Genomic DNA, 16,926 nt, shown 5'->3' with positions numbered 1-16,926 from the left:
TTGAGCCTCGTGATGGGTACCTCTTTCTCTAGAGTGAGATGTGTATGGGCCTGGAGCTCCATCATTAAACTACCTCATGCTTTTGCAACAAGAAGGTCTCGTGTTTCATTGGGTAAGGTCTCTGGTGTCTCATGCAGGAGATAGAGGTTCGGACCATGAGGTTCGAAAGCTGGAGGTTTTTATAGGGAGGGGGTTATCTAAGTCTGGATACCTGTGGTTAACATCTAATTTACATTAGAATAGATTCGGGAGGGGCTCATTTGACTTAGGCCTCGGTTGTAAATGACAGCCCAGACAAAAATGTTTTAACAATGAGTTTAGCTGTGCATGCCAGGACTTGTTTTACAAAGTTCTCTGTCCTAGGCCTTTAAGCTCACAAACTAACCTTTTTTGCCCCAGCTTACAAGAGTTTTTTTTTTTTTTTTTTTTTTTTTTTTTTTTAGACCTTGAATTTAATTTCCTTTCAGTTAGAATGGAACTAGAGTGGATCCCCAGGTGGGGCAGTCTCTAGCTGGCCTTTTCTTTAGTCTCTGCTCCACACTTTGTCTCCATATTTCCTCCCTTGAGTATTTCCTTCCTCCTTCTAAGAAAGAATGAAGCATTCAGGATTTGGTCTTCCTTCTTTCCAAGAGTGTTCTTTTGTGACGGGGTTACCTCACTCAGGATGAAAGCTTCTGGTTCCATCCATTTGGTTGAGAATTCCATGAAGTCATTGTTTTTAATAGCTGACTAGTACTCCATTGTGTAAATGTACCACATTTTCTGTATCCATTCCTCTGTTGAAGGACATCTGGCTTCTTTCCAGCTTCTGGCTACTATGAACATGGTAGAGCATGTGTCCTTGTTATGCACTGGAGTGACTTGAGTATATGCCCAGGAGTGGTATAGCTGGGTCCTCAGGTAGTACTATGTCAAAATTTCTGAGGAAACTCCAGACTAATTTCCAGAGTGGTTGTACAGCTTACAACCCCACCAACAGTGGAGGGGTGTTCCTTTTTCTCTACATCCTCGCCAGCATGGACTGTCACCTGAGTTTTTGTTCTTAGCCATTCTGACTCGTGTGAGGAAGAATCTCATATGTAGCCACCAAGCCCAGTCACTACTACTGATGCCAAGAAGTGCTTGCTGACAGGAGCCTGATGTGTCCTGAGAGGCTCTGCCAGAGCCTAATACTCAGAGCCAACCACTGGACTGAGCACAGGTCCCCAATGAAGGAGTTAGAGAAAGTGCTGAAGGAGTTTGTAACCCATAGGGAGAACAATATCAACCAGACAACCCCTGCCCCCGCCCAGAACTCCCAGGGACTGAACAACCAACTAACCAGAGTACACAGGGAGAAAAGGATGGCCTTGTTGGACATCAATGGGAGGAGAGGCCCTTGGTCCTGGGAATGCCTAGGTGAACAGAGGAGCACCCTCATAGAAGCAGGGGGAGGAAGATGAGATGAGGGGTTGGGGAGGGGAAAACATTTGAAATGTAAATAAGGAAAATGCCCAACAACTTGGTACAGAGGCTAGAGAGATAACTCAGTGGTTAGAGCACTGACTGCTCTTCCAGAGGTCCTGAGTTCAATTCCCAGCACCCACATGGTGGCTCACAACCATCTGTAATGAGATCTGATATCTGCTTCTGGTGTATCTGAAGACAGCTACAGTGTGCTCACATACATAAATAAATCTTTTTAAAAGATGTACAAGGGTTGGGGATGGCTCCGTGGCTGCTCTTCCAGAGTACTCAGATTAAACCCCCAGCATCCACTTGGCAGCTAGAAACTGTTACTCTAGTTACTGATCTGATGTCTTTTAGCCTCTGCAGACACTGCATACATACATATCAGAACGTGTGCTGTATATTTCTGTATCTGGGTTATATTTTTCAGTTCTACCCACTGTGGAGTTCGTTTTCCTTGTGTTTGAGTGCCGTATTTTCATCCTTCTCTGTGGCCGCTTCCTGTGCCCTTACCTTTGTAGTGGGGTGCAGAAACCTGAGGCTAAAGACTACTCAGCCGTTGCCAGCACGTGTTTTTGCTGAGGACTGGAGTTCAAATCCTGGCACCTACATGTTGGTTTACAACCACCAACCACTCTCAGATAGGCCGATGCCTTCTTTTTCATGTGGTTGCTGGGATTTGAACTCAAGACCTGTAAGAGGAGTGAGTGCTCTTAACCACTGAGCCACCTCTCCAGCCCAACTGCTGTGTTCACATGGAACACACATACTCGAAAGCACAACACTCAGTGTGAGTTTACACACATACTCGAAAGCACAACACTCAGTGTGAGTTTTTAAAAAGTCTCTGGATAGGACACAGGGTGAACTGAGCCCTGTGGTGGTTCTATGTGAGAACGCATGCCACAGCAGTTCTGTGGAGGTCAGAGATATATTACAGTTTTCTCCTTTCTGTCTACATCTCTGGTTTGTCCATCTTGTGTTCTTGGGTTCTCTTTGCAGCTCCGCCAGGACCCTGGGTCCCTCTGTCTCCCCAGTGACTGTTCTTTAGTCTCTACAGCTGGCTTGTTCTGATTTAGCAAACACTCAATCCTCTTAAGCCACATGGCCTCAGCAAAACAGGACGCATTAGTGAGGATTTAGAAGGACCTGTGACAGGCTGGGGAGAGGTTGGTGGCAGATACAATGTGACAAGGCTGCTTACTTACTATAAGGGTCTCCTGCTAGGAAAAAAAACATACAGTTGTCACAGAGACCTACAGGACAAAGGGAGAAACCTGAGGTGTAGGAAACGTAACAATCTTCTACTGAGGAGTGTGCTGTTGAGATAGTCTCTGTATAGACCAGGCTAGCCTGGAACTCAGAGATCTCCCTGACTCTCCTGTGGGAATGCTGGTATTGAAGGTTTGGGGAGATTTCGAGGAAATCTTTCTGTGTGTGGGGGGGGGGGTGTTGTGTGTGGGGATGTTAGGTTGTGTGCACGCAGGCAGCTGTCTTCAGAAGGCTGCATCTCCTGGAGCTGAAGTTAGAATCTATTGTGTGTTGCCTGCTAAAGGTTCTAGGAACTGAATTTGAGTCCTCTGGTAGTTCACAGCTGCTGAGCTATCCCTCAGGCCCCAAGACCCACTCCCCCCCCCCCCTTTTAAAGTCACACAGCTAGATGACCGTAAATTCTCAATCCTCCTGCCTCCACCTCCTCAGTGCTGGGATTACACACATACTCCCACCATATAAAACCACCATGCCTGATTAATAGACGACCCTATAGTCTCTCACCATGCCCTGTATAGCCCACAAACTGGTGGAAGCTACCCAGCTTGAGGGAGTTGATCGTGTCTCCTCATATTTGAGGAATTCTATTGGAAAGGAGGGCAATCAGATCTGCTTTTGGCTCACCTGCTACGCACTGCCCTGCTCCCAAATTAAAGTACTGCCCCCTGGAGGATGCCTGGGTTTTACCACCCGCCTCCAGGGCCCCGATGATAATATTCGAAGCAACATGGAATCATGTCCATTGTACCCAAAAGCCCCCGAAGAATGGACGAGAACCCCAAGGACAAAGTAGCCCGGATCCTTCCAAAGCACTGAACAGCCCAGATATTCTTAAAATACAGTTCAAAAAGGGCTCCCTGGGAAGGTAACCACATCATTAGAGCTCTTCATGTACCTGAACCCAGTAGCAGGCAAGCACGGGGTGGGCCGAACTGACATCATGGAGAGCTGCTTCGCCAGGATGAAATCCCAGTGGACCCACAAGGCCCCAGCGGGGGCCATCTTTTAACTGTGCCCATTGATACACAGAAGCCTTTGCCATGCATCAGGCAGTGTGAGAAATTCGCAGTTTACATGGGTATTTGTCTGCCACTGTATTGCCAAGAACCAAGAGTGGGCAGAAGGGAGGCTGCAGGTGCCGCTAAGAATCCCGCTCTCCCGGGACAGTGGAGATCTGGGGCACGAACGAGCTTGGGTGATAATGAATCCACTGGTGCTATTGGCTTCATCCACATCAGCCAGCTCGGCCGAGTGACAGACCCGCAAGGCCTTCAGAAACAAGGTCACTGCCAAATGGACGGGGACAGAGAGGCTGGCCTCCTAATTGTGATAAACTGAGTTGTTCTCCCATCTCTGGCTAAGGCTGCTCACCACCGCTAGCACCCGGGAGCTCTTTGGTCCTTAGACCCCCTCTAGCTCGCAAAAGTGCTCATCGAATAACAGGGGAGCGATATGGAACGCCTGCAGAGGAACGCAGCATTTAAAAAATGACAGTTTTTAAAAGTTACATTAGTCTAAAACAATGGGCTGAAGAGTCAGCCAAGCCACGCGGGCTGCACCTGAATTCAAGGCAGTCTTCCTACCTCAGCCTCCATTGTGCGGGGATGACAGGCTCACAACCCCAAACTTGGCTTCACAGAGCCACGCTGATGCCTGCCCCTCCCCCCCTTTCTCATTAGCCGCTGGCAGGATGTCCAGATACCACATTTCCTTGGCCTTGACCCAGCCTAACTCTTCACCTAGTTCAATCCTCTTAGATCCCTGCCAAGCCAGTGTCGGCAAAATCTCAGCCAGGTCACAGAACCGAAGGGGGCCTTGGGACACAGCAACAGATGGTGCGATGGTGCGTGACAGTCATTCAGGAGTCATGTCCTCCCATCTTCCCAGCCTTTTTAAGGAGCTGTGAACAGTAGGTGGGCTCAGGCCCTCCACTGCCCTCCACTCTGGCTGATGCGATTGTGCGGCAGCGCACGTGGTCTCCATGTGGGTCCCCAGCAACAGGCTCTCGCTAAAGCTGTTGCCTGACTGTGCGTCCTTCCCCAACAGGGCTGCCTTGGTCTTGGTGGGAGGCGATGAGCCTAATCCTGCAGACACTTAATGTACCAAGGTGGGGAGGTACGGGGGGGGGGGGGGGACCCAACCCTCTCAGCGGAAAAGGGGATGGGGAGAAGGACTGGGGGGGGATGGGTGCAACAAGAAAGGAAGGAAGGAAGGCCCTGCAGAGCATCTACACCAGTTCTTAACCTGTGGGTCACAACCTCTCCAGGACCCGAATATCAGGTCTTTACATTGTCATTTACAACAGTAGCAAGAATACAGTTATGAGGTAGCAAAGATAAAATTTTACGGTCGGGGAGTCACCACAGCATGAGGAACTGTCTTAGAGAACCGCAGAAATAGGAAGGGTGAGAATTACCAGGTGTTTGGTGAGCCGCATAAAACCTATTTGTTTTTGTTTAAAGACGGTGGGAACTAGGGAGGTCGCTCCAGCACGAGAGGGTTTGCCTTGGAAGCATTGAGACCTGAGTTTGAATCCACGCACGTGTGCGCGCACACGTGCTCATGTACACACACGTACACACACACACAGATATATATATACACACAAAGACAGAGTTTATTTATAGGAGGCAGATGTTAGTGCCAGACCAGCCAAGACTACCTCAAAAAAACAAAACAACAACAAACGTCTCTTGTAGACCTACCTAGCTTGTCTCAAACTCCCAGAGACTCTGCCTCCCAAATGCTGGGAATAAACACCTTGAGTTTAGAGATGCACCTGCCTCAGCCTCCTTCATACAGGGATTAAAGACATACACCACCAGGTCTGGGCTTGTTTATGGTTTTTAAGATGGCTGTCATGTATTCCTGACTAGTGTAGAAGCTATGTAATTTACAGAGATCTGACCACCTCTATTCCCAGAGCTGAGATTAAACTCATGCGCCACCATGCTCAGTTTAAAGATTTTTGGTTTTGGGTTGTTTGTTTGTTTTTTAATGTTTAAACTTCCCGGGTACAATTGTGTGGTGACATACACTTTTAATGTAGGACGTCTAGGTTCTAGGCCAGCCAGGGCTACGTAACCAACAAGACTGTCTATAATCAAAGAATGGGACCCTGCCTCAAAAGAAAGCAAAATATAACCATTCCGGTAAAGACTTTGTGTGTGTGTGTGTGTGTGTGTGTGTGTGTGTGTACAGAGCCTCACTGTCCCAGCTTACCTGGAACACACTGTAACGTAGCCCAGGTTGGTCTCCCTCCAGTGCCATAATTGTGAACTATACCTGGCTAGAATAGGTCTCCCATCTCTGCCCCAAGGGTGAAGAGATTTCAAAGGTGGTGGCACTCCTTTAATCCCAGCACTTGGGAAGCTGAGGCAGGTGGATGGATCTCTTCTATGAGTTGGAGATCAGCCTGGTCTACAGAGCAAGTTCCAGGACAGCCCAAGGTTAGAAAGAAGGAGGAAGGAAGATGATGGGCCATCACGTGGGGCCTGACCCTTCGGTGTGCATTCAAGCTGTACCCATGAGTCGCAAAGCTATACTTCCGGAGGCATCTCAGCGCTGAAGCAAAGGGCCGTCACGCTTAATCTGTTCAACCAACAGCCCCAGAAACGCAACTTCCAATAACTGCTTCCAGGGTGTGCTGTGTCCTTCTGAGCAGTCTGGTTTGGTTCGGTGGCTCTGATTGATGTGACAATGGGTCTCAGAGCCCAACCTGTGACCTTGATTTGGAATTCTTCCACTTCTACCTCCGGGTTACCAGGGTTTCTGCTATTTGTGCCTGACTCTTCCAGACAGCCTGTACCTCAGTCCCAGACAGCCCCAAGCCTTGACACTCAATTTTGGATCAGGATAAATCACCTCTTGCCCTCTTTGAAGTAGCAGCTGGGTTTTGAGCAGACAGGTTTTTCTCTGTTGTATTGTGCTTGGATTTCCACTTAGGCACACACATCTATCTGCTAAGCAATCTCCAGATGCTGTATATGGTCTCCCTATCCTCCTGCCTTGGCCTCCACGGTGCTGAGGTTACCCACATGTGTGACCAGCATCTTGATTTATGCCTTATAGTATTTTATCTTAGAAACAAATTGTTGGGCATTGTGACATACACCTTGAATCCCAGCACTCTAGAGACAAAGGCAGGCAGATCTCTGCGTTTTAGGCTGGTTGGTTTACATAGTTCCAGGACAGCCAGAGCTACATGAAGACCGTCTCAAAACAACAACAATAGCATTTATTATTGCACGTGCACGGGTCTCTATGTGCACTGTGTGCATAACTGACAGTATTTTGGATTTTATTTTTCTCCTTTTATTAAAAGTAGATTCTTTTTAAAATTATTTATGTGAGTATGTGAGTACTCACTGTAGCTGTCTTCAGACACACCAGAAGAGGGCATCAGATCCCATTACAGATGGTGTGAGCCACCCTGTGGGTGCTGGGAATTGAACTCCAAACCTCTGAAAGAGCAGTCAGTGCTCTTAACCACTGAGCCATCTCTCCAGCTGAAGTAGACAGTGGTGATACACACCTTTAATCCCAGCACTTGAGAGGTAAAAGGAAGTGGGTGTGTGAGTTCAAGGTTAACCTGGCCTACAGATTGAGTTCCAGGACAGCCAGGGTTACACAGAGAAACCCTGTAGGGGGGTGGGGGAAGGGGGGAGAGTGGGAGAGGGAGAAAAGAGAGAGGTAAAAGAACCCTTTCTCACAAGGTATCAATATACCCTAGCATAGTTCCCCTCTCTCTATTCCTCACAGTTCTTCCCAGTGTTCCCTCCCCTCCATCCCCTCCCCCTTTCTCTCACAGAGAAAGAACAGGCTTTTAAGAGATAACAACCAAACATGACAAAATAAAATGTGATCAGATAAAGCAGAAACTATCACATCGAAGTTGGGCTCGGCAGCCCAACAGGAGTTCCCAAGAGCGGGTACACGAATCAGACACCCACCCGCTCTCATCCGGGAGGTCCATGAACATACTAAAAGCTGGTGACTAGAACATACACGCGGATCCATGTAAGCCCTGTGTTTGCTGCTTCAGTCAATGGCTTATGTGTCCGTTTGTGCAGTGACACCCCACCCCACCCCAGAAAGTGGCTCTGGCTCTCACAACCAGCTCCTTGCGGCTCTGGAGAGTCTCTGCTGCCCCCTAGTGGCCTCCACAACCTTAGCTCTTCCCCACAGCTGGTTTTCAGATCCTGTCTGGTCCCATTTAGCAAATGCGACAATCCTCTAAATCCAGACTGGCAGGAAAGGATGGGGGTGGGAGCTTGGGGGAGGACAGAATTAGGTCTGGTGTGGGCAAACGTGTGTCAGGCTACTAGAGGAAGAGAGCAGGGACTGGCGCTTGCCTAAAACCCTTAAATGACCTGACAGACCCTGAGATCGGCTCAGAGACAAGAGCAGATTCTATAGACTGGGCAGAAGACCAGGAAGTCCTTCGGGTTTGCTTTTTGCTTAGATTTGGCTTTTTATGTTTGCAGTGCCGAGGACGGAACCCAGAGGCCAGAGTACTCCTTTGAAATGTTTTTATTTATTTATCGCTGGGGGGGGGGGGGGAGCACCGGAGCCAGGGCACACATGGAGGTGGTATCAGGTTATCAGAATTTGCAGCAAGAGCCAAACCATCTTACTAGCCCTCTGTTTTACTTGGGGAGGAAAAAAAAAAAATCTAAGTTTGAGCTGGAGAAATGGCTCCCCTGCTAAGAGCACTGGCTATTCTTCCAAAGGAGCCTGGATTCAGTTCCCAGCACCCACGTGTAACTCCAGTCCCAGGGGATCTGATATACTCTTCTGGCCTCAGCAGACACCAGGCGCATTCGTTACCATGTTAATCAGTTAATACAAATGAAGGCAAAATGTTTATACACATAAATCTTAAATTAAAAAAAAAAAAGTTAAATTTAGGATGTGGATCAATGAATGCTTCCCAAAAGAATTTTCTAGAATGATGGAAGTATTCCACACCAGGTCAGATGGCTAAATCCCCAACACATTTTACTCTGTTGAGAGAGTGTTAGTCTGGAGCCCGATTCTCGGTTTGAACTTGAGGTCTTTGCCCTTTGGCTTCCAAAGGAATTACAAGCCTGTACCACGAAGCCTTTGCTAAGTGGAAAATCTGAACAGGTTATAGACTGTGATTCCAACTGCAAGGCCTTCTAAAATAGGCCGACCGGAGAGGGAAGAGTTGCTGGGCTTTGTGGTACCAACTGCTCTGATGTAGTTCCCAGGCCTGACCACAAGTGGGCACTGTTAGAATTCAGGGTTTGTGGGGTTAGTTATTTTTTCATTATTCACTTTACATCCCAGTATCTGTCCTCACTCCCATATCTCCCCACCTCGGCCTCCTTCCCTTCTCTTCTGAGGACAGCCATGCCAGGCTTCTATCTGCAAGCACAAGAAAGTATCGTTAATAATGTCAGGGATTGGTGCTTGCCCATGGGATAGGGTTCAATTGGCCAGTTGCTGGTTGGTCATTCCCTCGGTCTCTGCTCCATCTTTGTCCCTACATATCTTGCAAACGGGACACATTTTGGGCCAAAGGCATTGTGTGTGGGTCTCTGTCCCCACCCCTCCACTGGATGTCCTGGAGCTGACCAGTGTATACTCCGTATCCTCACTGCTTGGTGTCTTGGAGAGTCACCCCTATCGACTCCCTGCGGCCTCCCTGTCCCAGGTTTGTGTTCTGCTTTTTAAAGTCCTTGTCTCATGGAGTCTGGACTGGTCAGAAGCCTCTGATGCGCTCCTTCTACCAAATGGATCCCAGGAATGTCACTTGTGCCACCAAGCTTGGCAGCAGGCACCTCCGCACACAGCCAGCTTGCCTGCTATCCGCTTTGTTTCTGAGACCTCTCTCACCGGGCCCGGGGCTCAGCGACTCAGCTGGACTTCGTGGCTGCACTGCTCCACCAGCATTAGCGCTACATGTACCAACACCATGACTAGCTTTTTACATGGGTGCTAAAGACCAAACGCTGGTCTTGGTCCTGGAGGCAAGCACTTCACCCCGAGCTCCCTGGCCAGTCCTCTTCTCCAAATATGTGGCATCTGGGCCGTTTCAGACACAAAATGTAAACTTCTCCAGCCCCCCTGCCCTTCCTGACAAGAGGAAGGACTAGGTCCCTCAATTCAGAAGAATGTGGACTTTACAACTGTCTTCACATGTCCTTTGCCATGAGAGAAAGGCACTGTAGTTAGCAGTTCAAGGCCTTGGTACCAAAAGAACCGAACGCAGGTGTTTAAACAAAACATAAAGTCCCCATAGAATGGGTGACAAAATGCAGCAGGTAGAATGGCCAAGTGTTGCATAGCCGTCAACATTAGGGATGTGCTGAGGGTAGGGTGACAGATACCAGGGGGTCTGACCATCCAGGTAGAGGCAGGATTAGACTTTAAGGTTGTCCTTGACAACATAGCAAATCCAAGGCCAGCCAGTTGTCTGTCAGCTTAAGAAAACTGAGAATCTTCTGGGAGATGGAGATCTAGCTATGCCTATGGAAGGTCACCTTTTAACTCCTCTCCCATATATTACACCCCAACAGTTTACCCCCCTCCCCTCCCCCCCCCCACAACCACTGCTCTGTTTCCCTGTAGAAAAAGAGCAGGCCTCCCAAGGGTACCACCCAAACATGGCCTAACAGGTTACGGTAACACTAGGTACCTCCTTCACATCAAGGATGGATAGGGCAAGCAATGCAGTCGGTGGAAAGGGTCCCAAAAGCAAGCAAAGATGGGAGACAGGTCCTGCTCCCACGTTAGGAGTTTCACAAGAACACCAAGCTCCCTGAACATCAGTTCAGTCTCTGTGAGCCCCTCTAAGCTCCATTCTGTGGATTTTTTCTGTGGTGTCTTTGACCCCTCTGGCGCCTACAGGAATTACCATCTGTTAAAAAATTACTTTATCCTCATACATATATGGTGCTTGCCTGTATATATGTGTACCATGTGCGTGCGCAGTGCCCGAGAAGGCCAGAAGAGGGCACCAGATCCTCTGGAACGGAGTTACAAATGGTTGTGGGTGCTGAGAATTGAAGCCAGGTCCTCTGTCTGGAAGGAGGGCCAGTGCTCTTACACTGAGGGATGAGGCCGGAACCACAGTTAGATCTTGGGCTGTAAACAACCAGCAGCAGTGTTGGTTCTTCACTCTGCTGACCAGTTTTTCTCTGCGTGTGCGAGCGCACGCACGGCGTCTGTGTGAGAGCGAGCACGCACGGCGTCTACGTGTGAGAGCGAGCACGCACATTGCACGTGCATCTGTGGACTCGCCAAAGCCGGCAACGGACGTCAGCACACGGTTCTCATTCCACCACGTGGGTCTCAAGGGCTGAGCTCAGCTACGTCTTGGCAGCAAGTGCCTTTGCCTGCTGGGCCATTTCACCCAGCCCCATCCCTGCTTCCTGCCTGCAGATGCAATGTGACCGGGCTCTTCAAGTCCCTGTTACCCTGATTTCCCCAGCCAGGATTGTGACCTGAAACTGCAAGCCGAAACAAACCACATGTCCCTTGTTGTCTCAGCCAACCTTTATTCAACCGGGACCACCTGGCAACGCGGTGGCCAATCTTCTTGCAGTCTGGAGGTGGAGAAGGGAAACCAAAGCAGGAGGGAGCATGGGAGACATGGGGGAATTCAGAGAGAGGCGAGGAAGAGGGCAGGAGGGCAGGGCAGGGTGCATGCACTGGTCGATTCTGGGGAGGCACCCACACACAGATCCATCTCTGGCCTGACTTGGTGGCCGCAGGAACATCGAGGAAAGACCACAGGTCTTAGAGACATTTCAGTCCTTCCTGTCATGAAGCGGTTGCCAAGAAAGGCCATCCATTTTTCAGGACTGCGGAGAAAAGAGAGGGAACGGTCAGCTTGAGAGGCGGAGAAGGGGCTATAAAGGGGAAGGCTGAGCCCGGTGTGGTTAGCATCCTAAACTCCTAGTCACAGCACTTTTGCCTCTCAATGTTCCTTCCACAGATGAGCCACCGTGTGTGGCTGAGCAGAAACTGTAACTAGATTCCCGATGAAAGCAAGCTGCGGGCAGACAAGTAGTCCACGGGAAACAGGATCCACGGAAACAGGACACGATACTCAATTAAGGCCGAGAGGACGTAAGGAATAGAGGATGCAAAATCTTCTAGATTTTGGAGTCAGAAACTAGAGCTGAGCTCAGACCGGGCCACCGTGTACGACCTGGTTACAGAGGAGGCCGAGTTCAGAGCACAGCGGCAGCAACTGGCAAAAGACAAAACCAAAGGAAGCCCTAGATTTTGTTAAACTCCCCCGAGTTTAAGCCAACCTGACAGAACTGTCTCAAATTAAAATAAAATTTAAAAAAATTAAGCTAGCTCAATGGAAGAGCCCCTGCCTAGAATCCCCCAGTGAGGGACTGGGGGCGTGGCTCAGTAGTAGAGCCCCTGCCTAGAATCCCCCAGTGAGGGGCTGGGGGCGTGGCTCAGTGGTAGAGCCCCTGCCTAGAATCCCCCAGTGAGGGGCTGGGGGCATGGCTCAGTGGTAGAGCCCCTGCCTAGAATCCCCCAGTGAGGGGCTGGGGGCGTGGCTCAGTAGCAGGGCATGTGTGAGGCAGAGAGTTCAATCCCCAGTACTAATAAAATAAAATTGAGAATGTGCTGTGAAGAGGGAACAGGGCTGTATCTCAGAAGACGCAGGGTTAGACACAGGTCCTTGGCCTGCTCCCACACGGCCCTATGTCCTGTCAAAGGTGCAAAGCACTTTGCTGTTGTTAGATTTATTCGTGTTATTTTATGTGTTCAGTGTTCTGCCTGTAAGAACCTGAGTGCTTGGTGCCCACGGAAGTCAGACTCATTAGAGTCCCTGGAACCACCATGTGGCGCTGGAGACTGAGCCTACGCAAGAGACATGACGCTGGGATCACGGGCCTTTCCCACCATGCCAATTCTTCCATGTTGTTTCTGTATGTGTATGAAGTGTTTGTCTGCATGTATGTCCGTGCACAATGTGTGTGCCGTGCCTTCAGAGGCCAGAAAGGGTTGTCAGCTCCTCTGGAGCTGGAGTTGTAGATAATTATGAACCACCCTGTGAATACCAGGAACTGACCCCATGTCCTCGGCAAGAGCAGCCAGTGCTCTTAACCGCTGAGACAAATCTCCAGCCTCATTGTTTCGTTTTGTCCAGACATGGTCTCATGAGGTCCCGGTTGGCTTCGAACTCATGGCAGTCCTGCCTCAGCCTTGGAAATGCTGGTCCCCGCCTTCTCTAGTGCAGAGATTATAGGCGTAAGTCGTTCACCCCTGCACCACTGTCTGCGTTGGAGGGAAGTCTGAGCTTCCTGCACGGGAGGTGAGCACTCTACCAGTTGAGCCACGTCCACAACCACAAGCCTGACTTCCTTTAGCATCTTCCATTCCCGAATCAAGAAGGACACTTAAGGCAAGCCCCTGCCCCCATCCCCTCCCCAGTACCATCTGCAACCCTCCGGGTATGGCTCCCATTCCTCCTGGCTCCAGGGACCCCAGGGATGTGGCCATCTCCCCCTTTCTACCCAGAGAGTCCATACACAGGGAAAGATACAACACCCCAAGGTGGCACCCCCACCTCCCAGCAGTCTCCCTTACCCTTGCCTCTAGGGCTCACTGGCACTGAGCCAAGGCGGCTTTGATGGCGGTCACCAGTTTCCGGAACTTACTCTCTGTATCCACGTAGCCATCACCTCTCTGAGGAGAGAGGAGAGTTGAATTAGCACACACACACCCCAGCCCACACTGACCCCCTATGAGGCAGGACTTACCTTCTTGGAGTGAACCAACTTCCCGGCTACTGTCACTTCAAAGAACCCGGTGACCTGGGGAGTCCCCTCGCCACACTGAGGAAGGAAGACATTAAGAGGGGGCTAAGATGACCTCTCAGGAATACCTTCTCCATCCCATCCCAGGGGGTGAAGAGGGGAAGTCACAGGATAGAGAGGAATGGCCTAACCCATTCCCACTGCCTCCCAGTCCCAAGGGACAGACAAGGGACAGTGCGATCCGGTGCCCATTCTAAAACTCACGATGTCCAGGCATCCAGGGAACTCATGTTCTAGCTTCTCCTTGAGCTGGAGATACTGGAAACAGGGTACAGGGAGAGGAGAGGGTGGGGTTACCAGAGGCCCAGCACATCCCCCGATGGCGGACCCACCCTGACCTACTTCAGGACACTCCTGAGAAACTTCACTCACCTTGGGCTTATAGCCTCAAGCGCCACTGTCAGGTGAATCCAGGGTTGTCACAGTCCACCAGGGCAGCAAGGATCCAAAGCCAAACAGGCACCCAAGGGAGGCAGGCAACAGCAGTGAGACAAAGGTAAAGAAAGACAGACCCAGATGAGAATGCAGAGGTGACAAAGCCCCTCGAAAGAGAAGACGTGCTTCACAAAGATGTGTGGGACAGGGCAGAGACACAAAGAAAGCCCACCCCAAACAAGAGAGCCAAGGGTGAGGGGAGGAGGGGAAGGATGGCAAAGAGATCACGACAGCAGGGAGGGAATGGGAGGGAAGTTAACTTAGGACAAATCACTCCCTCCCCCGACTGGCTGTCACTCAGGAACCCTACCTCTCCCAGCACCCAGTATGAAACATGAGCTCCCCACCCCCACATCCCCTACCTCAGGCCATTTTGTGCCTGCAATCTAGTGCAGTGGCCTCACGGGAGCCTCAATGTATCAAAGCAGGCTTTTGAAAGACATTCTGAGAATTGGGGACTGGCCAGACTCCCCCCACCCCCGAGTAGACCACACACAGCTAGGTGGACCGGGGAGCCCAGATTCAAGTGACAGGGTTATTAGTAGTAGGACCTCAGGCTGGCCCTGCCTCATTTCCAGCCTCAGTTTCCTTCCTGTAAAATGGAGACAGAATGGCAAGCCCTCAAGGGGCTTCAGGGGTGTGGAAGCCATTCAGCAGGCACTGATCAATCACCACGTGTCAGCTGAGTATCAGAGGCAGATGGAGAAAAAAAAACTAAGAGAAAATGGCCGGCCTTCCTACGCCTTCCTCTGGCAGGGCACAATTATAGCGCCGACATCATCACCCTCTTCACACCACAGAAGGGGGAAACTGAGGCCAGAAAAGCACAGGACTGGGGCTAATAGCACCGGCACCCACTGGTCAGAGGCCAGCTAGAGTATTTTTTGTTTTGCTTTGTTTTTATTGCTGGGAACTGAACCCAGAGCCGGGTGCATTTCAGACAAACGCTGTATCACATTACTTTTTCTTTTGGGGACACAGGGTCTCACTACATTACCCTGGCTGCCTCTAACAAGCAGACCAGACTGGCCTCTGCCTCCAAATGTTGGGATTTAAAGTGTGCACCAACACCACACGCACTCCGTGACTCGATTCAGTCTTCTTCATGTGCACACTGGGAGGTGCGACCACTGTTAACTCACACTATAATCCAGGTACAGGGCATCCCCAGACCTCCCAACAGCGCTTTCTGGAGTCAACCCCTAACCACACCATGTATCTTAGACTTCCCTAAATGCAGCAGGCCAGCCTTTGGCCTTCTCTAACCTAGCGCTGCTCAGAGAGGGGGAAGGGAAACAGCCTGCCCGGAGGAAAATGTCCCCAGAGAAACCCGATGCTACCCTTCCCCTCCCTTCAGCGCCGAGTCACGTGTTCAAAGGGGACCCAAGCATCGATTTCCACTTTCACTGGTGAGACCCCTCAGAAGTCAGAAATCTGACTCAAATCTCTGTAACCTCCATCCCACCGGCTTGGAAGTCCCACCCTTTGGGTCTGGAATACAGTCATCATACTCGGCCATCAGACCCTAGTAAATGGGCCGAGGAGCAGGGGGGCGAAAACTGGCACAAAGGATGGGGAGCAGAGAAGGGAGTTCCTGGCACAAAGAGCCGGGAGCAGGAAAAGGGAAAACTGTGGTCACGGGACTTACCAATACACGACTCGAACGGTGAGCGCCATAGCTGCTCGTCGCATCCCCGCACAAAGCGAGGACCCGACACACGAGCAACAAGGACCTCAAGCTCTGTGCTCGGGGCAGTGCGCACAGCCCACAACCCCAGAAGTCGGAGCAAACCAAGTGCGTGGGGGGAGCAGGGTGACGCGTGGACCGAGGTTCCGGAGCACGGCGGGGACTGTGGCCACGGGTGCGACCCTTAACGCAAGACTTCATACTGTTCTCTTGATCCCCCGGGGTTGTGTCCATTGAAGGCGTCCCTGGGACCAGTAACCTGAGAGCCCCTCGCTGTTCCTTCTCTACGCCGTAATGGTTCAGCTCTCAGGGCGGTGGCTCGAGGCAGAGAATTGGTTGAAACTGTAGTTCAGTTACAGTGTGGCTGGGAGGGGCCGAGCCGGGAAATTGAGGCACGCATCAGGAAACAGACAATTGGGATAGATCCCTCCTCCCCAGCCCTAATTGATTCAGAGTAAATGAACCTTAGGTCTGAAAAAATAAAACTGAGAGTTCCGGTGTGCGCTTTAGGCCCAGCTGTCTCATCACAGACAGACCCCCGCCCCGCGCACCCCTAAAACCTTGCAGCCCCCCCCTCTTTTGTGCCTTCCCGCTGCCTTCCAGCAGAAGGGTAAATAGAAAGTCCTGGAATGGGGCTTGGGCAGTGACGCAGTAGGTAGAGAAATTGCCTAGCATGTATAAAGCCCTAGGTTGGGTCCCTAACACCCCATTATCTGGGGACAGTGGTACAAACCTGTACTCCCAGAATTTGGGAAGGGGAGACTGGAGGATTAAGTTAAGGTTATCCTTGCTACATAGGGAGTTTGACGCTAGCCTGGGCTACATGAGGAGTTGTCTTAAAACAAAAAAATCTCTGCGTTTGAGGCCAATCTAGCCTATGTGGAGCGTTCCAGGACGGACAGGTCTACATAGAGAGGCCGTCTCAAGGAAAAAAGGTAAAAGTAGACAAAATGATTTAGTGGTTTAGGGGCTGTAGAGATGGCCCAGTGGTTAAGAGCATTGACTGCTCTTCCAGATGTCCTGAGTTCAATTCCCACCAACCACATAGTGGCTCACAACCATCTTCTGGTGTGTCTGAAGACAGCAACAGTGTTCTTAGATGTAATAAATAAAAAATCTTTTTTTTAAAAAAATGATTTAATGGTTTAGGATTCCTGAGCCTCACTTTCTCCTTCTTGGAAGCAGAACAGATTCAGTGACAGGAGATTCCGTGACAGGAGATCTTAGTTCACACAGAATTTAAGCATTGCTCTCTAGTTTCTTATCCCC

General features: G+C 50.4%; 2 protein-coding genes across 2 annotated transcripts in view; both read right to left on the bottom strand.

Moving 5' to 3' along the window:
• The window catches only part of CRX (cone-rod homeobox), a gene marked incomplete at both ends in the record, with an annotated part of 32,713 nt that extends 25,492 nt beyond the window's left edge, over positions 1–7,221 (bottom strand). The window contains one exon of the mRNA XM_080908578.1: positions 7,153–7,221. Coding sequence (XP_080764704.1) covers positions 7,153–7,221 — 69 coding nt within the window. The remainder of the gene's footprint in view (positions 1–7,152) is intronic.
• Positions 7,222–11,226: 4,005 nt separating this feature from the next.
• SELENOW (selenoprotein W) lies at positions 11,227–15,743 on the bottom strand. The gene is made up of 6 exons (XM_080909136.1): positions 15,619–15,743; positions 13,908–13,932; positions 13,740–13,793; positions 13,479–13,553; positions 13,306–13,404; positions 11,227–11,552 (listed from the first exon to the last, which is right to left on the bottom strand). Exons 1-5 carry the CDS (start codon positions 15,660–15,662, stop codon positions 13,321–13,323), a joined length of 282 nt encoding a protein of 93 aa, XP_080765262.1. The 5' UTR covers positions 15,663–15,743; the 3' UTR covers positions 11,227–11,552; positions 13,306–13,320.
• Positions 15,744–16,926: the final 1,183 nt, after the last annotated feature.

This window comes from Micromys minutus (assembly GCF_963924665.1).
Source record: "Micromys minutus genome assembly, chromosome: 32".
In the NCBI taxonomy this organism is placed as follows: Eukaryota; Metazoa; Chordata; class Mammalia; order Rodentia; family Muridae; genus Micromys; species Micromys minutus.
This window is presented reverse-complemented; position numbering and strand designations above follow the sequence as displayed.